General features: G+C 41.3%; 1 protein-coding gene across 2 annotated transcripts in view; it reads right to left on the minus strand.

Moving 5' to 3' along the window:
• Window positions 1-27,748, minus strand: part of LOC126412726 (myotubularin-related protein 6) — a 437,584-nt gene that overhangs the window by 33,793 nt on the left and 376,043 nt on the right. For both annotated transcript variants that reach the window (XM_050082454.1, XM_050082455.1), the window contains exon 10: window positions 16,413-16,668. In XM_050082454.1, coding sequence (XP_049938411.1) covers window positions 16,413-16,668 — 256 coding nt within the window. The remainder of the gene's footprint in view (window positions 1-16,412; window positions 16,669-27,748) is intronic.

A 27,748-nucleotide genomic window follows, 5' to 3' on the forward strand; every position in this document is an offset into this window, starting at 1 on the left:
GGGGGGGGGGGGGGGAGACTAGCGGAAAAGGAGAGAAATAAGAAGACTAGGTGTGGCGGTGGAATGATGGCTTTGTAGCACTTAAATGAGAACAAGGAAGGGGCTTGATAGGTGAGGACAGTGACTAATGAAAATTGAGGCCATGAGGGTTATGGGAACGTAGGATGTATTCCAGGGAAAGTTCCCACCTGCGCAATTCAGAAAATCTAGTGTTGGTGGGAAGGATCCATATGGCACAGGCTGTGAAGCAGTCATTGAAATAAAGGATATCATGTTTGGCAGCGTGTTCAGCAACAGGGTGGTCCACTTGTTTCTTGGCCACAGTTTGTCAGTGGCCATTCATGCGGACAGACAGCTTGTTAGTTGTCATGACCACATAGAATGCAACATAGTGGTTCCAGCTTAGCTTGTAAACCACGTGACTGGTTTCACAGGTAGCCCTGCCATTGATGGGATAGGTGATGTTAGTGACCTGACTGGAGTAGGTGGTGGTGGGAGGATGTATAGGACAGGTCTCGCATCAAGGTCTACTATAAGGGTATGAGCCATGAGGTAAGAGATTGGGAGCAGGGGTTGTGTAAGGATGGAGGAGTATATTGTGTAGGTTCAGTGGACGGCAGAATACCACTGTGGGAGGGATGGGATGGATAGTGGGCAGGACATTTCTCATTCCAGGGCACAACGAGAGGTAATTGAAGCCCTGGCGGAGAATATAATTCAGTTGCTCCAGTACCGGATGGTACTGAGTTATGAGAGGAATGCTCCTCTGTGGCCGGACTGTGGGACTTTGGGAGGTGGTGGGAGACTGGAAATATAAGGCATGGCAGATCTGTTTTTGTAAAAGGTTGGGAGGATAATTACGGTCAGTGAAGGCTTCAGTGAGACCCTCAGTATATTTCAAGACGGATTGCTCGTCACTGCAGATCTGACGACCATAGGCGGCTAGGCCGTACGGAAGGGCCTTCTTCGTATGGAACAGGTGGCAGCTGTTGAAGTGGTGGTATTACTAGTGGTTAGCAGGTTTGATATGGACAGAGGTGCTGATGTAGCCATCTTTGAGGTGGACATCAACACCTGGGAAGGTGGCTTGTTGGGTTGAGTAGGACCAGGTGAAGCAAATGCGGGAGAAGTTGTAGCGGTTCTAGAGGACTGTGAGCATGGTGTCCTCACCTTCAATCCAGATAGCAAAGATGTCATCAATGAATCTGAACTAGGTGAGGGTTTAGGATTCTGGGTTTTTAGGAAGGACTTCTCTAGATGGCCTATGAATAGGTTGACATCGGACAGTGTCATGTGGGTGCCCATAACCATACCCCAGATTCATTTGTAGGTAATGTCTTCAAAGGAGAAGTCAATGTGGGTGAGAATATAGTTGGTCATGGCAACTAGGAAGAAGGTTGTTGGTTTGGAATCCATCAGGTGTTGGGAACAGTAGTGTTCAACAGTGGTAAGGCCATTGGCATTAGGAATGTTAGTGTGCAAGGAGGTTGCATGAATAGTGACGAGCAGGGCATTGTGTGGTAAACGGACAGGAGCTGTAGAGAGTCAATGGACGAAATGGTTGGTATCTTTTATATAAGAGAGTAGGTTCCAGGTAATAGGTTGAAGGTGTTGGTCTATGAGAGCAGAGTGTCTCTCAGTGGTGGCACAGTAACCAGCCACAATGGGGTGTCTTGAGTGGTTAGGTTTATGGACTTTAGGAAGCATGTAGAAGGTAGGAGTGTGAGGAGTGGTAGGGGTGAGTAGAGTGATGGGTTCTGGGTTGAGGTTCTGGGATGGGCCTAAGAATTTGGGTAGTGACTGTAGATTCTGCTGGATTACTGGAATAAGGTCACTGAGGCAAGGTTTGTAGGTGCAAGTATCCGAGAGCTGGCAGAGTCCTGCCACACAATCCTTGCGGTTCAAAACAACAGTGATGAAGCCTTTGTCTGCATGTAGGATTATAAGGTCAAGATCAATTTTTAGATAGCGGACTGTGTTTCTTTCTGCAGATGTAAGGTTAGTTTGCATGTTGAGGGATTTGGGGGATGATGGTGATGGAAGGTTTGAGGTTAAGGGATTCTGGGAAATTTACAGGGGATGGTTTGGGGGCAGCTGATGTGGATCACAGTTGGGTGGAGGAGTGAACTGAGTTAGGTAAGGTTCAATATTGGTCTTTGGCCGAGTATGATTGGTAGGGTAGGTGGCAAAAAAAGTGTTTCCACTGTAGGGACCAAGAGAATGTATTTAACAAATCCTGCATGATTGGATTTGGGAGTGTGGCAAAAGGTGAGGTCTTTGGAAAGGACTGATATTTCTGTGGGGCTAAGGCTTCTGGAGGAAAGGTTCATGACTGTGTTGCGAGTCTGTTTAGGTTCTGGATTCTGTGAGTTGGTGGGAGGGAGATTTGGAGGATGGGTAAAGTGTAGTAGGCCTGTGATACAGGGTTTGTCAGCTATGGGAGGACGTGGGAGAGGTTTGGAGGTGGCTGTAGAGGTGGTGGACAGTGATACTCCAAGGCGGGAGTAGGAAGTGAGCAGGATGGAGAGCTCTTTGAGCTGGCATTGTGCATGTTCCTCAAGTTCCTGCAGGGCAAGAGCTGAAATGTGTGTTATGGGTTCCAGGAATTTTGAATAGCATAGCAGGAGAATTTTGCAAATGGTGAGAAGGTACTGCAAGGAGGTCTGGGCTTGGTTGATATTGTTTTGCAGGTCTATGTGGAGGTCATTGTGAAAAGAGGGGTGGCAGCCAGAGATGGGTAATTTGATGGTAGGGCCATTAGGGAGGAATCCATGAGCCACGCAATAAAGCAGGCACAGTATGTGGGACTGTGATCTCGTTAGGGATAAGGAAACTTTTCTGTACTGATGCAGACGGAAGGAGTAGAATTACATACAAAAATACACCCAAATATGTGTGAAAATTCATGAAAAGGATGAAACAAGATGAAATACGAAGGAGTCAACAATAGGGATAGGCGAAAACTCGCTAAAATTGACGAGAAGTCACAAGGATCAAAGTAAATAATAATTAATAAAAATATATATTACTGTGGGTGGCAGGTCTGAGAATGGATAAATGTGAAGAAGGGGGATGGCAGATGTGACTGGATGGTGGAATTACTGCGAGTGAACTAGGATAGAATGGAGAAAGTGTGGGGGGTGGGAAGGGATTCGTAGCATGTACAAGATCGTCTGGCACCGGAAAGGCATGGGAGTTAACACGCAAAAACATGGGAAATGACACAGGGAGAGTGATCAATTTGAAAGATTGGATTAATTACATTGGTGGGGGTAATGTGGTACATAAGATGCTGCACCACCAATCAGCGTGGTCTTGTAGCTGTCTGTTGTGTGCAGCCGAGATGGTTCATACAGTGTGGCTCGTAAGTACAGTGTGCAGCATGATTTGTAAGGTGACAAGAGAAACACAGAAGAGAAGAGAAAAGAGGACGGACATTGAGTACAATGATGCAAAAGAAAACAGTAACAAAGGAAAACAGCAGTGGGTTAGGATTAAAAAAAAAGCTACCAGGCAAAAATCAAACAATGAAAAATCCAGGATGGAATGTAACAATATTATGAGAAGGAAAAGTACTTCTCACCATATAGCTAAGGTGCTGAGTCGCAGATAGGCACAACAAGAAGACTCTCACAATTACAGCTTTCGGCCATTAATGCTCCCCCCACCCCAGCCGCCTCCTTTCTCAGTCGCCACTCGCATCATGCACTGGTGCTGCTGCTCACAGTGTGCTTTCAGTTGCCTGAGACTGCAGTCATGTGTGTGAGTTGTGTTTGTGTGATTGTGTGAGTGTGTGAGCGTGTGTGTGTGTGTGTGTGTGTATTTTTGACGAAGGCCTTAATGGCCGAAAGGTGTAATTGTGAGAGTCTTTTTGTTGTGCCTATCTGTGATTCAGCATCTCTGTTATATGGTGAGTAGCAACTTTCCTTCCCATAATATTATTAATATAAGGAATAGGGTAGATTCCTACTCACTCTAAAGATGACCTACTGGGTTGTAGACAGGCACAACAGGAAGACTGTTACACATGCAGCTACTGGCCAAATCCCTCCTCTGCGAAGAAAATATACATACACTTTCACACAAGTAAACACACCCCACACACAGTTGGCCACAACCACTAACAAATCTGAGCAGAATCCAACTGCCACCTAATAACAATCTGGAGTGGGGTGAGGAAGGGGGGAGGGATAGCAGGGTACAGGTGGGGGAGAGAGAAGAGCATGGTCTGGCAGAGCCCACACAGAGACTAGAGAAGCCACAGGCTGTGTCAGGTGGTGGTGGTGGTGGTGGTGGTGGTGGTGGTGGTTGTGTGTGTGTGTGTGTGTGTGTGTGTGTGTGTGTGCGGTGTGGGGGGGGGAGGGGGGAGGGGGAGAGGACAATGGGGAGTTCAAAAGGAGAAGAGAGTAAAACGACAGGAGAGGAGAGTAAAACGAGGGGAGAGGAGAGTAAAACGAGGGGAGAGGAGAGTAAAACGAGAGGAGAGGAGAGTAAAATGAGAGGAGAGGAGAGGAAAACGAGAGGAGAGGAAAACGAGAGGAGAGGAAAACGAGAGGAGAGGAAAACGAGAGGACAGGAAAAGGAGGAGAGTGGAAAAGGAGAGGAAATGGAGGAGAACGGAACAGGAGAGAAGACGAAAAGGAGGGGAGCAGGAAAAGGGAAATGATGGTGAGATACATTGGCAGAGAGCGGCACACAAAGAGAATGAGTGAATGTGAGAGGGAATGTGATAGGGTAAGGGGGCAGAAACTGTTCGGTGGAGGGTGTGAGGGCAGTAAGTTACCGTAAGTTGAGGCTGTGAGAATTTCAGGAGAAGAGACTATATTGTAAGGATAACTTCCATCTGCGGAGTGCAGAAAAGCTTGTGGTAGACGGAAGGATCCAGACGGCCCGAGTTGTGAAGCAGCCATTGAAATCAAGGATGTTATGTTCCACAGCATTTTGTGCCACAGGGTGGTCTACTTTACTTTTGGCCACAGTTGGGCAGGGCCATTCACCATGGTGGACAGCTGGTTGGTAGTCATACGATTGCTGCAGAGCTGGTACACAACATGGCTGCTTTCACTGGTGGGGTAGAAGTGCTGGGTGGTTGGACAGGTCAGGCCTTGCACCTAGGTCTCCTATAGGTATATGATCCTGTGGAAAGTGGCTGGGATTGGGGGTGGGATAGGGATGGACTAGGAAGTAGTGGAGGCTGGGTGGGGAATGGAACACCATTTTAGGAGGGTGGGAAGGATCTTGGGTAGGATGCCCTATTTCACGGCATGATATGTAATCAGAGCCCTGATGAAGAATGTGTTTCAGTTATTCCATTTCAGGCTGGTACTGTGTGACTAAGGGGGCACTCTTTTGTAGCTGGCTCTTGGGGGTGGTGGTAAGATTGGGGGCATGTGGGGAAACAGCATGGGAAATCTGCTTGAAAACTACATCCGAGGAGTGGTGCCTGTCTGTGAAGATCTTGACAAGACCTTCAGCATACTGGGAAAGGGAGCTGAGTTCTTGTCACTGTAGATACGTCCCGGGTAGCAAGGCTGTATGGGAGTGACTTTTTGATGCGGAAGGAGTGGCAGCTGTTAAAATGTAGGTACTGTTGGTGACTGGTGGGTTTAATGTGAACAGAGGTGTGGATGGAGCCATCAGAGATGAGAAGAGCAACATCTAGGAAGTTGACATGCTGGTTTGAGAAGGACCAGGTGAAGTGGATGGGTGAGAAACTGTTGAGGTTCTGAAAGAATGAGGGTAAGGTGTCCTGGCCTTGAGATATTATCAATGAACTTGAACCAGACCAGGAGACTGGGGTTCTGAGAGACTAGGAAGGTTTCCTCTAGATGACCAATAAACAGGGTGGCATACAAGGGTCCCATGCGGGTGCTCAGGGCTGCGAAGCAGATTTGTTTTTGTACCTTTGCATCAAAGGAGAAGTAGTCATATATTAGGACAATGTTGGCTAGGTGAATGAGAAATGAGATATTAGGTTTGGAATGTGGAAGACACTGGGAGAGGTAGTGTTCAACTGTTACCAGACCATGGGACTCGGGATGTTGGTTTATACATAAGTGGTGTCATCAGTGGCCAGCAGGGAACCAGGAGGTAAAGGGGGGGAAGGATATGGAGGACAGTTGATGAAGGAAATGGTTGGTATCTTTGACGTGGGAGGCTAGATTAAGGGGAAACTGTTTGGAGGTGTTGGTCAATGAAGGCCGAAATCCTTTCTGTGAGGGCACAATAACCAGCTACAATGGGACGTTCCGACCTGTTGGGTTTGTGAATTTTGGGGAGCATGTAGGTGTTGTGTGGGTTTTCATAGAGGTGGAGAGGGAAATAGATTCAAGGAAGAGATTGTGGGAAAGGCCTAACCCTTTAAGCAGGGATTGGAGATTAAATGGTTCAAATGGCTCTGAGCACTGTGGGACTTAACATCTGAGGTCATCAGTCCCCTAGAACTTAGTACTACTTAAACCTAGCTAACCTAAGAACATCACACACATCCATGCCCGAGGCAGGATTCGAACCTGTGACCGTAGCAGTCGCGCGGTTCCAGACTGAAGCGCCTAGAACCGCTCGGCCACTCCAGATGAGTTTATAGGCCTTTTTCTCCCTACACCCCACCTCCTGATGCTGCACCTGGCAGTCTCTAGTGCCTGTGTGCCCTGCCAGACAACACTTTTCTCTTCCCTCACCCATACTCTGCTACCCCACACTCTTCCCCGCCCCACTCCAGATTGATATTCATGTGACAGTCTCAGTCTGGTCAAAGCTGACAGTGGTGACAGCCGAGTGTGCATGACGTGCTTGCTTGTGTGAATGTTAGTATGTTTTCTTTGCTGAGGAAGGCCTTGGCCAATAGCTGCATGTGTAACAGTCTTTTTGTTGTGCCTGTCTGCAACTCACAGGTCATCTTTATGGCAAGTAGCGACAATACATTCCTTAGATTTTTGTTATTCCAGCCTGGAGTTTCCAGTGCTTGTTAATGCACCCTACATCCATTTGAACTCACTTGCTGTACTGTGGCCATGGCCTCCCTCTACAATTGTTATCCTACACACTTCCTTCCAGTGGTGAATTAGCTATTTCTTGATGTCTCAGCAAGTGTCCTATTCAACCAATCCCTTTTCCTAGTCAAGTTGCACCATGAATTACTTCCCTCTATGATTCAATTAAGTACCACCTCATTAGTTACCAGATCTATCCCACTAATCTTCAGCATTCTTCTGCATCACCACTTTTCAAAAGTTTCTATTCTTTTCTTGTCTCCTCTGTTTACTGCCAACATATCACTCTGGTTATGTTGTTGATATATACTTTCAGAAAAGACTTCCTAACAAAATTATATTACATATAATACAAATGTTCTAAATTCTGTTCTGCTGGAGAGACAAAAACAATTGAAAGTCCATTACGAAAAAGCTAGATTGCTACTCACCATAAAGACTACACATTGATTGCACACAGGCACAACAATAAGAGTGTTATACATTGAGCTTTCAGCCAAAGACTTCTTCAGAAAAGAAAACACACACACACACACACACACACACACACACACACACACACACAAACACACACACAACTGCTATCAGTAGCCGCTCCGCCAGAATGCAACTGTGTCATATTGCAAAGCACCAGTCAGGAGTGGGCAGTGGAAATGATAGCAGGGTACAGATGGTGGGAGAGAACCAGTACAGTCTGGCAGAGCGTGCAGGATATAGATGGCGGCAGGATAAGGCTACCAGACACAACATTGGGAGGCTTGTTGGAAAGAGAGAGGCCGGTGAAGTGGAAACTGTTGGGTGGAGGGTGTGGGAACATTAAGTTACCATATATTGAGGCCAGGATGAATTCAGAAGCTTGGAACATGTTGTAAGGGTAACTCCCATCTCCACAGTTCAGGAAAGACGGAAGCTGGTGGTAGAGGGGACAATTCTGATGGTTCGGGTTGTGAAGCAGCCACTGACACCCAGTGTTTTATGTTCAGCTGCATATTGCACCACAGGGTGGTCCACATTGCTCCTGGCCACACTTTGGTGGAGGCCATCCATCCTGCTAGACAGCTGGTTGGTAGTCATAGCAATATTAAAAGCTGTTTGATGATTGCAGCAGGGCTGGTATATGACATGGCTTATTCCACAAGTGGCCTGGGGTCTGATGGGGTAGGATAAATCTGTGACAGGACTGGAATAGGAGTGCTGGATGTGTGTGTTTGGCAAGTTTTCCAGCTGGGACTTCCACAGGGATATGATCCCAGTGGCAAGGGACTGTGACTGGGGGTGGCACAGAGATCAACTAGGAAGTTGTGGAGGGTGGATGGGTGACAGAACAGCACCTTAGAAAGGACGGAATGGATCTTTGATTATCTATCATCATGAGTGACATCCGACCAAAGTCCTGATGAAGGATGTGGTTCAGTTGTTCCAGTCCGGGATAGTACTGGGTGACAAAGAGGCTGCTCCTTTGTAGCTGGTTCTTGGTAGTAGTGGGAGGACAGGGGCCGTGGGGATCTGGCACCAGAAATCTGTTTGGGGGCTAGGTCTGGGGAAAAGTGCCTGCCTGCTGAAGGCTTTTGTGAGACCTCCAGCATACTGCGGAAGGGAGTTTTTGTCACTGCAGATATTCTGTCCCCAGGTGGCCAGGCTAAATGGGAGGGAATTTTTGGTGTGGAGAAGGGATGATACCTGTCAATATGCAGATACTGTTGATGGTTCGTAGTTTTAATGTGGACAGAGGTGTGGCTGGAGCCATCACGGAGGTGGTGGTCACCGTACAGGACAGTGGCATGCGAGGTGAAGTGGATGGGAGACAAGGTGTTGAGATTGTGAAGAATGAGGATATGTTGCACTTTCCTGAGTCCACATAATAATGATATCATCAAAGAACCTGAACCACACCAGGGGTTTGAGATGTTACGGAGGCTAGGGAGGTTTCCTCTAGATGGCCCATAAATAGGTTGTGACATGACACAGTTGGATTGTGGCTGAAGCAGCAAGAGATAGCGGGCTTGTGTTTGTGTGCTCCAATCTAAAGTCTGAAGAAGGCTTTGGCTTAAAGCTTAATGTGTAACAGTCCTTCCACTGTGTGTGTCTGCAACTCAATATGTCACCTTCATGATGAGTAGCAATCTGTCTTTCATAATCCTGTGATATCCCAACCTGGACTTTACATTGCCCGATTTTGTCTAACAGTTTTCTTCCATCCCACAGCCCAGTGTTATTTTCCTTTTACCATTCTCTAAAGCATTACTCTACTCCATGTCTGTTCTTTCTAATTTCCTGTGTTTTTTCATCTCCTTCCAAACCACACATGCTCTGACATCCGAACAGTACCAACAGTCTCAACTATACACAACATACGGCAATTTGACTGCACCGACTGCTGGTGCAACATCTCATACCACAAATCCTTCCCATTGATAATTATAATTATTCCTTCTGATCATATTTTCTACCTCATTCTCATGTATTCTTTGCATGTTATTTTCCACACCAACCTGTGCCACACAAATTTGTGCACCATGACCTAACCAATCTCTCCCGGCCCCTTTCACCCTTATCTCAACATGCACACACTTCTGTACATCAGCTACTCCATTCTTTTTCCTCATATTTTTGTACATTTTTTATGTATGTGTTTGTGCTTGTGCACATTGTTATGTATTTGTGGTATTTTTACATACCTGTACTTATTTCCATGCATCTCATTCTGTTACCCAGCTCCCTTCATATGCCCATTTTCTACATCATTTCCAGTTATCCCTTTCCCTCGCTAAAACCCAGCCTGACATCATTTTCCTTAAACACTGGCTAAACCACAGAATCCCCCACAAACTAACCCTCAAAATTCCTATCTCTGGATCCCACCCCTACTTTTACAATGAGCTTCACCTTACCAGATTCTGCAAGTCTGTAACTCACAAATCTGGTACTGCAAAAATGCATCTTCACAGCACAAGCATTCCAGAACCACTTCTGCTTCCTCGACAGAATACTGCTACTGTGCACTCTCTACTATGTACATCACATCTCTCATATTGGATCCATTACACTACAGCACCTGGAACAGCATTCCAGACACCACCTCCCCCTATCCTACCCAAAGTTTCCTCATCCATCCCTGTACCACCTAAACCCTGCCTGACTGACCTCCTCAAATTGCCACAGCCCCCCTAAACTTTCTATCAGCACTCCATTAAACCCAGAGCCGAAACAATTCCAGAACACTGTTGTTAACATTTTCACCAAAATACTCAGCTCCATAGAAGTTTCAGTCATATCCAAAGGTCTGACTTTCAGTCCAATGGCAAAATGTAAACATGTTGGACTTGTCGAAGACCTCCTCTCTTTCTCCTGATCCTTCAAATAGAAAACCTTCATGAGCAATAATTCCTCAAACCAAGGCCAAACTAATCCTAATACTGAACCCTACGTCCCCAGTTCATATCACCATCCAACCATCGTCCCCCCCCCCTTCCCACCTAACCACACCCTGGTCACCTTCCAGAAAATCCTTACTTCCAACCTGGCCTCACCATCCTTCCACACGTCCCTTCCTCAGAACACCAATATTTCAGCGGAAGAAATGAAAGCCATACAAAGCCTCGGAGCAGATCCTGACCTAATCATCCTGCCTGCAGACAGTGACTCCGCCACTTTGGTTATGAACCACTCCTCCACCTATAGACTCTGCCAGAGTAAACCCATCCCAGGAGTCCAACATAATCTCCAGTCCCAGTTTAAAGCCTTAGATACTTCCCATAAGTACCACATCCTTCATCAGAGCTCTGATTATCTATATCATGCCCTAAAATGAGGGATATTCTATCCAAGACCCTTCCCATCCCTCCTAAAGTGATGTTCTGTCACCCACCCAAACTAAAAAACATCCTACTCGATCCCTATGCCACTCCCAAGCCCAACCCCATGCCACAGGGATCATATACCTGTGGAAGACCAAGGTGCAAGACTTTTCCAATAAACCCACCCAGCACTTACTATTCTAATTCTGTCACAGCCTTATCCCATCCCATCAGAGACTGGGCTGCCTGTGACTGCAGCCACGTCACACACCAGCTCTGCCACAATCACTGCACAGCTTCTTATATTGGTGTCACTATAAACCAGCTGCCCACCAGGATGAATGGCCACCACCAAACTGTGGCCAAGAGCAAAGTGGACCACCCTGCAGCACAACATGCAGCTGAACATAATGTGCTTGATTTCAATGGCTGCTTCAGACCCAGGCCACTGAGATCCTACCCTCCACCACCAGCATTTCTAAAGCGTGCAAATGGGACTTATCCTCACAACACAGTCTCCATTTCTGAGGTAACCCTGGCCTCAAACTATGGTAACCTACTGGCCCCACAGCCTCCACCCAACAGTTTCCATCCATCTGTGCTATCACCTCCTCCCAACTCACAACTCCTCACCCTCACTGTGTGCCACTCCCTGCCAATGCATCTACTAGTCTTTTTCTGCTCTTCTCCTTTCCTGTTCTACCCTCCCCTCCTCTCCTCTCCCACAGCCTCCTGACACTACACCTGGCAGCCTTGTCCTGCCAGCATCTAGTCTCTGCATGTTCTATCAGGCTGCACCGACTTCTTCCCCCCCACTTGTACCCTGCTATCCCTGTCCCACTCAGGAGTGGTGCTGCAGCATGGCATAGTTGCATTCTAGTTGGAGCAGATGGAGATAGCGGTCATGTGTGCAGGAGATGTGCTTCCTTACTTGAATGTGTGTGCGTGTTTTCCTTTCTGAAGAAGGCTTTGGCTGAAAGCTCCACGTGTAACAGTCTTTTCATAGCACCTGTTGCAACTCAACGTGTCATCTTTACGGTGAGTGTCAATCTATCCTTTTCATAATACTGGAGAGAGAACCACTTTCATACTATCAACAAATTTGGCATTTTTTAATCCAGTTTCCTTCTATTGCAATTTTGACTGTAGCACTTGTTGGTTTCATTGCTAATATATTCAAATACATCGTTCCCAATATATAATTCTACGATATCCTTGATGCACTGTGTATCTTTGGGAAATGTGTGGATCTGAAGATTCTTCAAGTTTATTACTGGTCCTCAGTAAACCATAGTCTGTCTTCTTCGTCCAATTCATCCGAATCAGTTGGCAACCGTAGTGTTCGCCGAATTCTTCTTGGACGTATTTCACTATCTTTCGATGATTATGCTTCACTTTCATTTTTTTGATATCCAATGTCTTGTTCCCAATTGGCCAAGTTGTCCGGAATGTCAGACAAGACATCCGTGCATTCATCATAAATGATCATATTGTCTCTTTCATCTGCCATGATGAAAGTGCCCAAGTACTTATAAAAACAAAAAACTTGTTGCTGTGTGTAACTTATTGTTATCTAAACAAAACACCAACAGAATGAAAGAGATACTAAAGTGCTGTCACCGGCCACTGAGCGATACTATGCTCACACCACCACTGTGGTATCGCCAGACTGCAAAGTGTTAATATCTTTGATATTTTCTTAATATCACCCATAATTCCCTCTCCTCGTTTGTTCTTATTGGACACAGTGATACTTGGCATAAGAATACTTCCACTGCCACAAAATATTGTAAATTTGAAAACTGAAGTTGCAGACGTATTTCTGGGTCAGTTTGTTGCAAGTTGTCATAATGTCAAAATATTCAAATTACACAGCAAAATTTAAATTAAAAGTGTTATCTTATGCCGATACAAATGGAGTAAAAGCTGCAGAAAGATATTTCTCCACTGATCCTAATTCAATATGATACTGGCGGAGACAAAAAGATAAACTCATGGCTGCAAAGGCAAGCTCCAAATCTTTCTGTGGGCCTGAAACTGTAAATATCCCCAAAACTGATAATTGTGTAATTGCTTATGTCAATGAGTTTAGAAATGATGGTTGTACTATCTCTTATTAAATGATTCAGAACAAAGCTCACGAGATACTTGCCATGCTCAACACTGACAGAAAGGATTTTAAAGCAAGAATTAGTTGGGTGTTTCGTTTTATGAGATGGCAAAATCTCATTCTACAAAGGAGAACATCTTTGAGCCAGCACTTACCTTGAGACTACACTGATAAGGTAATTGAATTCCATCATTACGTAACTGTGACAGCAATATGACTATTTGCTCTCCCATGTCGGTAATGCTGACCAGACACCAATGTGTTCTGATACGTGCTACACCACCACCATTGTTCCAACTGGCTCAAAAAAGTGTCCCAGTGAATATAATTGTAACAGAGAAACTAAGGTGCACAGTGATGTGCATTACAGCAGATGGCAATGAACTTCCACCACGTGTAATCTTTAAAAGGAAGACATTACCAAAGGAGATTGCCCTACATGGAATTCATTTACGAGTTCAGGAAAAGGGCTGGATGACAGCAGGCTTGATGATGAATTGTTGAAGGGATGGAGAAATGATGTATCAGGCAGGTAAAAGTTATATTAATGGTAATTTGTGAAAAAAGTAGTACCTACTAGTATTTCCTGTTTTATACGAGCAGTCAATCATGAAAGAAGGTTGTATACGTGGAAGAGGCCTGGAGACACTGGAAGGTTTCAGACAGTTTATATAATAGTAAGACAGAGATTTAGGAACCAGGTTTTAAATTCTGAGGCATTTCCAGGGGCAGATCTGTAATCTGACCACAATCTATTGGTTATGAACTGTAGATCAAAACTGAAGAAACTGGGAAAAGGTGGGAGTTTAAGGAGATGGGATCTGGGTAAACTGAAAGAACCAGAGGTTATAGAGAGTTTCAGAGAGAGCATTAGGGAATGATTGACAAGAAACACGGAAAGGAATACAGTAGAAGAAGAATGGATAGCTTTAAAAGATGAAATTGTAAAATCAGCAGAGGAGCAAGTAGATAAAAAGATGAGGTCTTGTAGAAATCCTTGGCTAACAGAAGAGATATCGAACTTAATTGATGAAAGGAGAAAATACAAAAATGCAGTAAATGAAGCAGGCAAAAAGGAATATAAACGTCTCAAAAATGAGATCGACAGAAAGTGCAAAATGGCTAAGCAGGGATGGCTAGAGGACAAATGTAAGGATGTAGAGGCTTGTCTCACTAGGGGTAAGATAGATACTGCCTACAGGAAAATTAAAGAGACCTTTGGAGAAAAGAGAGCCACTTGTATGAATATCAAGAACTCAGATGGAAACCAGTTCTAAGCAAAGAAGGGAAAGCAGAAAGGTGGAGGGAGTATATAGAGTGTCTATACGAGGGCGATGTTATGGAAATGGAAGAGGACATACATCAAGATTAAATGGGAGATATGATACTGCATGAAGAATTCGGCAGAGCACTGAAAGACCTTAGTCGAAACAAGGCCTTGGGAGAGCTGGTCCTGACAAAACTCTACCATCTGGTGAGCAAGATGTGTGAGACAGTCGAAATACCCCCGGACTTTCAGAAGGATATAATAATTCCAATCCCAAAGAAGCAAGTCTTGACAGGTGTGAAAATTACCGAACTATCAGTTTAATAAGTCATGGCTGCAAAATACTAACACAAATTCTTTACAGACGAATGGGAAAACTGGTAGAAGCCAACCTCGGGGAGGATCAGTTTGGATTCAGTAGAAATGTTGGAATACGTGAGGCAATACTGACCCTACGACGTATCTTAGAAGATAGATTTTAAGGAAAAGCAAACCTACGTTTCTAGCATTTGTAGACTGAGAGAAAGCTTTTGGCAATGTTGTTGGAGTACTCTCTTTCAAATTCTGAAGGTGGCAGGAATCAAATGCAGGAAGCGAGAGGCTATTTACAATTTGTACAAAAAACAGATGGCAGTTATACGAGTCGAGGGGCATGAAAGGGAAGCAGTGATTGGGAAGGGAGTGATACAAGATTGTAGCCTATGCCCGATGTTATTCAATCTGTATATTGAGCAAGCAGTAAGGGAAACAAAAGAAAAATTTTGAGAAGAATTAAAATCCATGGAGAAGAAATAAAAAAACTTTGAGGTTCGCCGATGCCATTGTAATTCTGCCAGAGACAGCAAAGGACCTGGAAGAGCAGTTGAACGGAATGGACAGTGTCTTGAAAGGAGGACATAAGACGGACATCAACAAAAGCAAAACGAGAATAATGGAAAATAGTCTAATTAAATCAGGTGATTCTGAGGGAATTACATTAGGAAATGAGACACTTACAGTAGTAGATGAGTTTTGTTATTTGGGGAGCAAAATAACTGATGATGGTCGAAGTAGAGAGGATATAAAAGGTAGACGGGCAATGGAAAGAAAAGTGTTTTTGAAGAAGAGAAATTTTGTTAACATCGAGTGTAGATTTAATTGTCATGAAATCTTTGCTGAAAGTGTAGCCATATATGGAAGCGAAACATGGACGATAACTAGTTCACACAAGAAGGAATGGTGAAGATTAGATGGGTAGATCACATAACTAATGAGGAGGTACTGAAGAATTGGGGAGAAGATAAATTTGTGGAAGAACTTGACTAGAAGATGGGATCGGTTGGTAGGACATGCTCTGAGGCATCAAGGGATCTCCAATTTAGTATTGGAGGGCAGTGTGGAGGGTAGAAATCGTAGAGGGAGACCGAGAGATGAATACACTAAGCAGATTCAGAAGGATGTAGGGTGCAATAGTTACTTGGACATGACACAGCTAGTGCAGGATACAGTAGCATGGGGAGCTGCATCAAGCCAGTCTCTGGACTGAAGACCACAAAAACAATGAGCAGTCAACACATGTTAACGTAATTCCTGTATAGGGAAGGACATTTCAAATGAAATGTCGCAGACTGGTATTGGTGGATAAATATGATACTGCAGTAACTGTGTTATTAAGAATAACGACTCAATGTACCTTCAGACATGCAAGCACGTGCTGTAGAAGCCCAGTGTGTCACCAGTGTTTGATGCATAGTTCTTGTACAGTGCATATTGTTTGTCATATGTAACCCCTTGGCGTTGGTGTTGGTGTTGGTGGTGGTGGCGGCAGCGACAATGTTAGTGGAAGTTTATGTAACAAAATGAAGTAATAACAGAGACAAAATATGTGGCAGTTTTGTTTCAACACCAAAGGGAGGAAATTAAGTTCTCCAATATATATATTTACTACAGTAACATGTGAAAGTAAAGCTTGTGACACCACATGACACTTCAAGAAATGTCATGCTATTACAAAGGGCACCAAGGTTTCTTGGTCTTTCAAGCATCAGATCCTATGTTTCATCTGTATAGCATTAAGAAGCTACAGTTTTGCACTCCACCTCCAATTTATTTTTAACTGTAGTTTTTCACTATATATCTGCCCCCATCCCTCTCTGTAACAGAACATTAAGTAGCTCCCTCTGACTTCTGTGCTGAGAGAGGCTCTTTGTAACAAACATTTTAGGATGGTATTACATTATATAGGATTTAGTTTTCAAACTAAATACCTTGTTAAGCTGTTTTATGTGATCCTCAAGAGAAGCACTATGATCACAAGTGGCCAATAACAAATCACCCAATGGTTCACGTGGGTGGACACCACTTTCAAAGCGACAGTACATTCCTCTCCAAAACCGTATATTTTGTGGTGCCAAATTTGGAGAAAGCATATCAGATGTCCCTTCTGAACAGTAGAGTGGATTAATGTACTCGTTCATATGATTTGCCATATAGCCCCAAAGAGAATATGTTCTCTCACTCAGCCTGAAACATGAAAAGGTTATATGCATACAAGAAGAAGTACATACAGGTCCAATTTTAGTACTTTAATAATAAAAAATTTCAGTAGAGTTTAGGGGAAGTGACAATTTTCATAATTGTTTGAAAACAAGTATAATAAATGATGACAAATGGAAAGTTATTAAACTAGCAGCGAAATAATGCTTTAGGTCAAGAGGGTAATTTTTTAATGTAGTCTCTTTTAGGTCAACACAACTCATTCAGCACTTTTTCAGTCAGCAGATCCCATTCCTGCAGTACCTTTAAGGAAGGTCTGCAAAGTAACCATTTATAACTTGCATAATCATGACACTAGACTCCACGAGTTTCCAGCAACAAATTGGTAGAAGTCAAGAGGCTATCAAAACTCGTGAATACAATAGATGTTTCAACATCACATAGTTCAAATCCGTCAGTTTTCCACTATCATTATCAATCATGATGAGAAAGAGGTTTTTTTTCTTTCTTTCCCAGTTCATGTTTTTATTCACTTATTTTCATCCAGCTGATCCATAAGATTACATAGTACTCACCAGTTATTACTCTTTCTGTTTGCAAGTTAACAGTTATAAAAATTTTCCTTTAGTACCCCAGAGCTCACTGGCTTCATCTCTTAACATAATACAGACTTATGATTTCTCAGGTTTTCTCAGTGTGATTAATTAACAGAGTGCTTTCAAGTGTTCAGTTGAGTTGAATTGTTACGCTTTCCTAGTATACAATTATTCTGAAATGTTACTGGGTATTCAGCTGGGTGGCATAGTGCCAATTGTGTGATATTTCAGCAAATTTCGTGATATTTCAGCAAATTGATTTGTTTCCATCTTCAGTTTGCCAAAATATCACACCATATGTATGACACTAACCTGGCTGAACACTCAGGAAAAAAAATCAGGAGTAGTTGATTCCATTTTTCTGCACCATATTTCACGGAGCAACCTTGCATTTTCTTCAGGTGCTGTTGAGTTGGGTCATTATGCATATTCACTGCCTAAACTTCAACCTGCTAGAATTATTGAGTTATGTGTCACTATTTATCACCAAGGTCAAGTCTGTTTTTTTCAGATCTGACGGATGAGATGGCTGGGGATATCTTGATAAACTGAGTGTGGGTCCCATGCCATGCTTAAATTTAGAACTCTGTTCAGTCTATTAAATATTTTTGACATCTTTACTGTGATAGACTCCTTAATTACACTGGTGCATAAACTTTCTGTTTGCACCATGATATTGATCTTAACGCATTTCATTTTGTGACTGTACTTCAGGCAGTGCAATCAACAGTTTGCTTGAACACTCGAAAGTACATCATTGATCCAAACACTGCAAGACAAAATTAATTTTTGCATTTACTTTTGGTGGACATTCATCAAGTGTGACTTTTATCTTACAAACAGTAATCCCAGAGTTAATTTCTCATGTAAAACGCACTATACTTTTTCTCCTGTTACGCATATTGTGTTGGCTGTTTCATGTATGGGATGTCTCAAAAAGTATGCTACAACTTCCATGTGTTACAGCATCCAAACTAATTAAGATATTTACACCATCTTTGGATTATGTGACAGAGAAGCAAAGTTTTGTATGTGTGTGCTCCAAATTCTTGTGAGTGAAGCATACCAACAGTAATTCGAGAAACAGCTCAGTGTGTGGCATGGTTTATTCAGACCAAATCAGAGATGGAGGTTCAAAGAAACTTGCAAATATGGTTGTCTGACCGTACACTGATGGACTTCTTTCCATGAGGTGTGCCAAAGATAGGGACCACTAAATGCCTGTCAACTACACTGTTGCTGCCATTGCTACAGCTGATGTGGATATGTAGCACCTATCATACATAGAGCTTCAATAGAGACTGGACATTGCATGTGTCACTAAAGGTTGTAATGGATCTGGGAGATGTGTTATTTTCTACCGGATTTATCGATACCAACTCTAATGAGGGAGGTTTTAATTGTTTTCTTATATGTTTGTCAGAATATTTTTTGTGAATTATAATTTGCCTTATTTTATGCTAATTTGCTTATATGTTTGAGAGTGGCAGCATATTGATTAATATTAGTAGATGTGATGAAGAATATCAAAGAGACTGGTTACAAGTGGAAGCTTGTGTGTTGTGTGAAATGTCTTTGACGCTGGAGTCGTCTTTGACTGTAGTCAGTTGGCAGTGAACTCTTGGTGTGTGCGACAGTGGAACAATGTGCAGGTCACCGTTATAATAATTTGCAAGTGAACAGGAAAAATGAATTACGTTACTACTTTTTTATATACACATCAAGAGGGAACCACATTCGAAGAAATGGTATTTGAAGCACCAAAAATGAGGCAAATGCATTGAACCAGGTCATTTCTGCAGTCGACGAAACAGCATTGTGGAATCATACTTTCACTAGACGACTGAAGCCAACACAGAAAAGTCAAATATCATCTTATAAACATTTTACGGAAAAGTGAGTACTGTCACGAAATATGCTAAATTCAAGTATATAAAAAATAGTGAGCATATTTCAACTGTGGACTGTAGCCGGGATATTGTGTTCACATGATCTTCAACAGTGCTAAGAAGAAGAAAATTTTTGTGTGTTAATACCAGTTTTTCAGAATGTGTGTTACAGTATTTGTGTTCATCGTGAAGTAAAAGTTTTGGAGAAGAAATGTTTCGGCAAAAAATATAATTTGCGACAGAAGAAGGAATTTCAAGAATTTTGGTCAACAATCACATGGATGGAAAACGTGGATTTGCAACAGTAGAAGAGAGTTCCAGATAAGTCACGAAACCCTCGTATTTTGTTAAAACAATATTTTTATCTTGTTTTCTATTGTTGTGTTTAAATTTTTTTTTTTCTTCACAATGACTTATGAGATTTTCGAGAGTATTGTGCCTAAAGTAGAAAACAGTAATTTAATAGACTTTGAAAATCAGGACAGGTCAAATGAAACAGAAAGAACCGATCAATTTGATTTAAAAAGTTTTCTTGTAAATTTCACGAAAGAAATTAAACAATCAGTTGACGACAATAAGACATACTGGGATGAAAAAATTGATAACATTTTGTTGCTAGTCCAACCAGTCAATACCCAAGTGGGTGATCTTTCGAACAGGGTTGGGAGTGGTGAGAAAAAAATTGTATCTGTGGAAGCAAAAGTAAAAGAAATTGATGCTAAATTGAACGATGAAATTAATAATGTAAAAAATGAGTTACTGGCTGATAGGGAAAGAAATTTAATTGATTTTAATGAGATAAAAAGGGAAATTAAAAATTTGGATGAGAACACAAAAGTTTTAGTAAAAAATGTAGAACAAAAAACTGACAATCGTTTGGTTACTCTAGAAAAAAAGTAGAATGCAATGATTTAGAAACAAAAATCTGTCACAGAACTTAGCGAAAAAATTGAGAGTTTCGACATTGAATTTCAAAGCAAAAATCACAATGTCAACACTTGCAATCTTGTATCTAATATTCCAGTGAAGCACTTTTCGGTAGATGGACCCTTACATCCCGTTGATTTTATACAGTATTGTAAGGATTGTTTTTTACCTCACTCACCAGATGATATGAAAATTAAATTTGTGAAAAAATTCTTGGAAGGGGAAGCTTTGACTTGGGCAAACCAGATTGTAACTGAAAGGATGACTTTTCAGAATATTAATAAAAATTTCTGGAAATTTTTTGGGATGATCTAAAACAAACTAGAATCAAAAGTGAATTTTTGAATGGGAGAAACTATAGAGAATGAGATGGGAGCATGAAACAATTTTGCAAAAGTGAACTTCAAAAACCTATTCATTTAACAAAACCTTTGGATGACTTAATCAAAATTGATACCTTAAAGAGAAGGTTTCCAACAGCAATGCAGTAGAGTTTAGTTCACTGTCCTGATAGGAATGTTGAGCAGTTTCTCTATTATACTGAAAAGTCGGATAGGGTAACAACAAGACCACACAGTGGGTTTACTCAGAAAGGTAGTGGTCAAAATTGGGGAAATGATAACTTTCACAAAAGGGAACAAAACAATTATCACGGTGTCAGTCAAAATTTAGGGGGATATAACAATAATTTTCAAAAGAAGGACCATAATTTTCATCCAAAACAAGAACAACATTTTCGCAGAAATAATCAACCAAATAGAGAACACTTAAGGGATCAAAATCATAGATATTTTGCTAGAAATCAGTACAACAGCAACTGCCAACCACCAGGTAATGTTTGGCATAGGAATGGGAACAGAAATGTTGATCAGAGACATTGGCAGAACCACAATCAGCAGTTAAAACAGGAACCAGTTGTTATTCAGGAAATAAAAAACGAGTAGACACCCCCTTGAAGGTCCGCAAGGTTGAGGCAGAAGGTGAGCGTGATGAAAGGACCAATGGATGTGACTATCATGAACCCAAACATGACAGATCCAAACCTAAGCTATCACATGAGGTCATTAGTTGTTACTTATTGAAGAAATGTCAGGAGGAAAATAATGATGATATTGATAAAGATAAAATTTTCAGTACACAAGAACATACAGTAGATAAAAGTAATCGTGATTCATTTAATTTAACAGAGTTTTGCACTTAGACAGAAAAGAACACCACTTTGTCAGATGATGTAATTCGTAGTCAGATTTGTAGTAGTTCAGAGACGTGTGTGAATGAAAGGGAGAGTGCATGCTGTGAGAATGAATGTATTGGTGAAAGGGATCTGGTAACTTTAGAAAGGGGAAATAATATTTTGGGGGATAATTTGAATGTGTATGACCTGAATATGTGTAATGATAATGATGTTGATGATAATGCTGATGATAAAGTTGATAATGATGGTAATAGTATTGATGATGATGTTGAGGAAAGGTGTTTCATTAGTTTAAATAGGGAGTTGGGTATACACATGGTTGAAAATGGATTAAATAGTGAGAGTATTAAAGAAATTCCCAGGGATGTTACCAGGACGAATAAGGCTCGCAAGCAGAGTATATGTAAAAGCGTGAATTTTGATGTTGTTGGTAAAGAATCTGACTACACAAATAATGACGACACATGTGTAACTTCTAGCCTAAGTGAAACATTTACAGATACTAATGACACACACACGTCTTATGAATCTATGGCTGAACAGTGAAAATATTTCTTTTGACAAAAACTTTGGAAAGATGCTTATTAATGTATATGAAACTATATGTCATGAGTGGTGGAAAAAGATGAGATATTTTATTTTTGAAAAGGTGAGGGATAAGTACTTCAATAGTATACTATGTGATTTGGATGAAAATTCTTGGCTATTTGAGATAATAGAGAGTACTAATAACAATTTTGTATCTTGTGCAAATTTTATAGCTGTGACAAATAATACATATAATGGTGTACCATATGATTCTGATAAGTATAGATTTGGGGAAATTGAAAGTGATTTATTTCACGAGGATGTAGGTTCTGAGAAAAGCGATCAATTTTGCAGTCCTTATATAAAAGTTCAAATTGGGTCATGGATTGGTAAATGTTTAATTGATACAGGACGTGAGATCTCGGGAATATCTGAAAGGTTAAGCAAGAAATTAAAAGTGGAGAAAGATTGTGTTGAAATGCCAGTTGTTGGGGTAAAGTTAAAAGGTGCTACTGGGAAGAGCAAAAAAAAAATGGTAAAAAGCCAGGCTTTAGTGACATTTTTAATTGAAGGCAAGTTGTTCACACATGGATGTTTTGTAATTCAGGAATTTAATGAGGATTTTCTTTTGGGAATGAATTGGATAGTAAAAGTAAATACAGCATTTGATTGGAGTGGAAGAAAACTTTTGATAGAAACCAGTGAAAGGGAATACATTCAGACAAAATTTGTGAAGACACTTGGGGATCAGAGTAATAGAAATTTTGACAGAATCAATTTACTAAAAGAAAATAGATTGGAGAACATTGAAAGTCATAGATTTGATACTGATGAAGTTGAATTTGGGAATTTAGTGAATTTGAAAATTTCAGAAACACAAAATTTATCTGGGGAGCAAAAACAACAGTTAGAAAATCTGCTGTGGGAATACAGCGATGTTTTCAGTGATATACCTGGTAGGGTAAATGGTTATCGGTGTGAGCTTCAGGTAAAACCTCATGAACCATTTTTCATAAAACCATACGGTATTGCAATATCAAAAAGACCTGCTGTTGAGAAAGAGCTGAAAAAGATGGAAGGATGTAATATAATAGAAAGGAGTATCAGTGCATATAATAATCCTTTAGTAGTTCTTTCGAAAAAAAGATGGTGGAGTAAGATTGGTTTTGGACTCTAGGCACTTAAACAAAATTTTGTTCAGACAGACAGACCATCCCGAAAATATTGATGAGTTACTCTATAAATTACAGATATAAAATATATGTCAAGTTTGGATCTAACTTTGGGTTTTCATCAGGTACCACTTTCAGTTCATTCTATAAAATATACTGCTTTCTTGTACAATGGTAAGAGTTACCAATATTGTGTTGTGCCATTTGGGTTAAATTCTTCTGTTTCCGAATTTATAAGAGCTTTGGAACATGTACTGGAGCAAGAACTTGCATCTAAACTGATAATTTATGTAGATGACATTTTGGTTACAGGGCAAAATTGGGAGGAACATTTTTCGATTTTGAAGTCAGTTTGTGAAAAGCTTAGAAAAGGGGGGATGACATTGAAATTAGAGAAATGTAAATTTGCATTTCTGAATTAAAATTTTTGGGACATGTTGTCACAGACAAGGGAATTTTGGCAGTTCCAGAAAAAATTAAAGCAATTTCAGAAATTCCTATTCCTAAGACTAAAAAACAATTAAAGTCATTCTTTGGATTATGCAGTTATTACGGAAAACATAAGTGATCAGAGTCTGAACGCACCATGTTTAAGTCAGTTACTTAAGAAAAACACTGTTTGGGTTTGGGATAAAAGTTGTCAGGAAGAGTTTGATAAAATTAAGCAAGAGTCGAGGAAGCAACATTGTTTACAGAGACGTGATTTTAATTTACCATTTTGTTTTAACACTGATAGCAGTAATTATGGGCTTGGAGCAGAGTTATTTCAAGAAAGATTAGAGAATGGAGTTAAGATACATTGTACAATAGCATTTGCAAGCAGAATGTTGCTCAAGCATACGAAAAATTATTATATTTTGGCAATTCATTGGGCTTTTACAAAATTTAGAATTTACCTTATTGGACATAAAACCATAGTATTTTCGGATCACAAAGCTTTGAGTTACTTACAAGAGTGCAAATTATACCACAGTAGATTGACCAGATGGGCAATATTTCTGCAACAGTTTGGCTTTGAAATCAAGCACATAAAAGGTTCTGAGAATATAGTAGCTGATTCACTTTCAAGGTTACCAATTGGGGGAAAAAAGGAGATTTTTGAACAAGAGGAGGGAAAGCAATTTAAAATTAGATACTTGAAAGAGGTGGAAAATGAGAAAACAATTAGAGCTATGTGTAACAAAATTAGGAAAAATCAAAATTTAGATCAAAGTTGAAAATTAATCAAAGAATGTTTAGGCAAGAAGGGGTATGAGAAACTTGATAAATTTTACAAATTACATAAGGGGATTTTATTTCGGAGAACAGATGTAGGTTCTGATAATTGAAAACAGTGTTGGCCAGAGGCAGATGCTGAAAAGCTGATCATTTACATACATGAAAGTTTTGGTCATTGTGGAACACAGAAGTGCATTCGAAAGATACAGAAAACGTTTATTTTTACAATATTGGAAAGAAGGTAAGTAAAGAATTGGCAACCTGTGACAAATGTCAGAGTGTTACAGTGAGCAATCAAAGACGTGGTGGAGAGATTCAAAACATTATTCCGGAAAAACCTTTAGATCTTATCGCTGTGGACTTATATGGAATGTTACCAAAGAGTAAAGGAGGTCACTGTTACATATTTGTTGTGGTAGATGTATTTTCAAAACTAATTAAACTATATCCAGTGAAAAAAGCTAATAGCCATGAAATTGTAATAAAAATTGAAAGAGGTTATTTCGCACAGGTGGGAAAACCAAAAGCTATATTATCAGATAATGGTTCACAGTTCACTTCTAAAATTTGGAATCAGTTTATTGAAAGATCAAAATTGAAGCATACACTTATATCTGTTTATTGTCCATTCACCAATCCTGCGGAAAGATATACGAGGGAAATTGGGAGACTTTGCAGAACCTATTGTAGCCATAAACATCCAACCTGGTTTGAGCACATTTGAAATTTTGAAGATATAATGAATAGCCTACAACATACTTCCACAGGATTTTCATAGTATGAGATTATGTTTAATATCAGACCTGCAAATCTTATATCAGAACTTACTGAATTTCCTAAATGTACACCTTTAACTATGCAAGAGAGAGAAGATATCCTCAGAGAAACTATGAGGAAACAAGGGGAAAAGAGGAATAGAAGACATAACAACAGGGTCAAATAAACCACTTTCGAAATTGGGGATCTTGTTATTGTAAAATCTCATGAAAAATAAAAAATGTTAACTTCAGAAATTAAAAAATTCTTTGATATCTACACTGGGCCTTTTGAAGTCATAGAAAATCCACACCCTAATTCCTATCATTTGGTATACCCTAAGTCAAAGAAATTATTTGGTCTCAGGAATGTTCTCTCTTAGAAACTGTATAAACAGAAATCATAATTTCTAAATTTAAATAACCTATTTTCATTTAAAACAAAAGTCCTCCACTGGAACATGCTTGTTAGAACAAAACTACCTGTACAACCAAGTATGTATATTTGCATGTATAAGTTAATAATTTGAAGTCACATGTTAATTGAAACTGATGAAAAAACACTATTGTAACAAAGAATGAAAGAAAGATTTATTACTACTTGTTTTTACAAAAAAAAAGTCTCCATAGTGAGCATTTATGAATTTTTTTCTAATTTTTGGAAGCTAAGTCTTCCCTGTGGGTGAAGACATGATGTGAGGACATGCATGCAAAGATATAAGTTTCAAAACCAATTTCAGATAAAGCCTCATGATATATGAGAAATTTATTATTCTTTATACTGATGTTGTGGGGAGCGAAAGTTCTCTTCACAAGAATGTGACTTGTAGTAGAGAGGCAAGTGTACATAAATAATTGTAAAAAAAAATTAGATAATACTGATGTATCTTTAGCTGTACTAAAAAAAAGAATAATCATATAAAATTAAAAAATCAGAAGTATAAAACATTCCACGTGGGAAAAATATATCTAAAAACAAAGATGATGTGACTTACCAAACAAAAGTGCTGGCAGGTCGATAGACACACAAACACACACACAAAATTCAAGCTTTCGCAACCAACGGTTGCTTCATCAGGAAAGAGGGAAGGAGAGGGAAAGACGAAAGGATGTGGGTTTTAAGGGAGAGAGTAAGGAGTCATTCCAATCCCGGGAGCGGAAAGACTTACCTTAGGGGGGGAAAAGGACAGGTACACACTCGCGCGCACACACACACACACACCCATATCCAACCGCACATACACAGACACATTTGTAAAGGCAAAGAGTTTCGGCAGAGATGTTAGTCGAGGCAGAAGTATAGAGGCAAAGATATTGTTGAAAGACAGGTGAGGTATGAGCGGCGGCAACTTGAAATTAGCGGAGGTTGAGGCCTGGTGGATAACGAGAAGAGAGGATATACTGAAGGGCAAGCTCCCATCTCCGGAGTTCTGACAGGTTGGTGTTAGTTGGAAGTATCCAGATAACCCGGACAGTGTAACACTGTGCCAAGATGTGCTGGCCGTGCACCAAGGCATGTTTAGCCACAGGGTGATCCTCATTACCAACAAACACTGTCTGCCTGTGTCCATTCATGTGAATGGACAGTTTCTTGCTGGTCATTCCCACATAGAAAGCTTCACAGTGTAGGCAGGTCAGTTAGTAAATCACGTGGGTGCTTTCACACGTGGCTCTGCCTTTGATCGTGTACACCTTCCGGGTTACAGGACTGGAGTAGGTGGTGGTGGGAAGGTACATGGGACAGGTTTTACACCAGGGGCAGTTACAAGGGTAGGAGCCAGAGGGTAGGGAAGGTGGTTTGGGGATTTCATAGCGATGAACTAAGAGGTTACGAAGGTTAGGTGGACAGCGGAAAGGCACTCTTGGTGGAGTGGGGAGGATTTCATGAAGGATGGATCTCATTTCAGGGCAGGATTTGAGGAAGTCGTATCCCTGCTGGAGAGCCACATTCAGAGTCTGGTTCAGTCCCGGAAAGTATCCTGTCACATGTGGGGCACTTTTGTAGTTCTTCTGTGGGAGGTTCTGGGTTTGGGGGGATGAGGAAGTGGCTCTGGTTATTTGCTTCTGTACCAGGTTGGGAGGGTAGCTGCGGGATGCGAAAGTTGTTTTCAGGTTGTTGGTGTAATGGTTCAGGGATTCAGGACTGGAGCAGATTCGTTTGCCACGAAGACCTAGGCTGAAGGGAAGGGACCGTTTGATATGGAATGGGTGGCAGCTGTCATAATGGAGGTACTGTTGCATGTTGGTGGGTTTGATGTGGATGGACGTGTGAAGCTGCCTATTGGACAGATGGAGGTCAACGTCAAGGAAAGTGGCGTGGGATTTGGAGTAGGACCAGGTGAATCTGATGGAACCAAAGGAGTTGAGGTTGGAGAGGAAATTGTGGAGTTCTTCTTCACTGTGAGTCCAGATCATGAAGATGTCATCAATAAATCTGTACCAAACTTTGGGTTGGCAGGCCTGGGTAACCAAGAAGGCTTCCTCTAAGCGACCCATGAAAAGATTGGCGTACGAGGGGGCCATCCTGGTACCCATGACGCTTCCATTTAATTGTTGGTATGTCTGGCCTTCAAAAGTGAAGAAGTTGTGGGCCAGGATGAAGCTGGCTAAAGTAATGAGGAAAGAGGTTTTAGGTAGGGTGGCAGGTGATCGGCGTGAAAGGAAGTGCTCCATCGCAGCGAGGCCCTGGACGTGTGGGATATTTGTGTACAAGGAAGTGGCATCAATGGTTACAAGGACGGTTTCCGGGGGTAACAGATTGGGTACGGATTCCAGGCATTCGAGAAAGTGGTTGGTGTCTTTGATGAAGGATGTGAGACTGCATGTA

Source organism: Schistocerca serialis, chromosome 7 (genome assembly GCF_023864345.2).
Source record: "Schistocerca serialis cubense isolate TAMUIC-IGC-003099 chromosome 7, iqSchSeri2.2, whole genome shotgun sequence".
NCBI classification, from domain to species: domain Eukaryota; kingdom Metazoa; phylum Arthropoda; class Insecta; order Orthoptera; family Acrididae; genus Schistocerca; species Schistocerca serialis.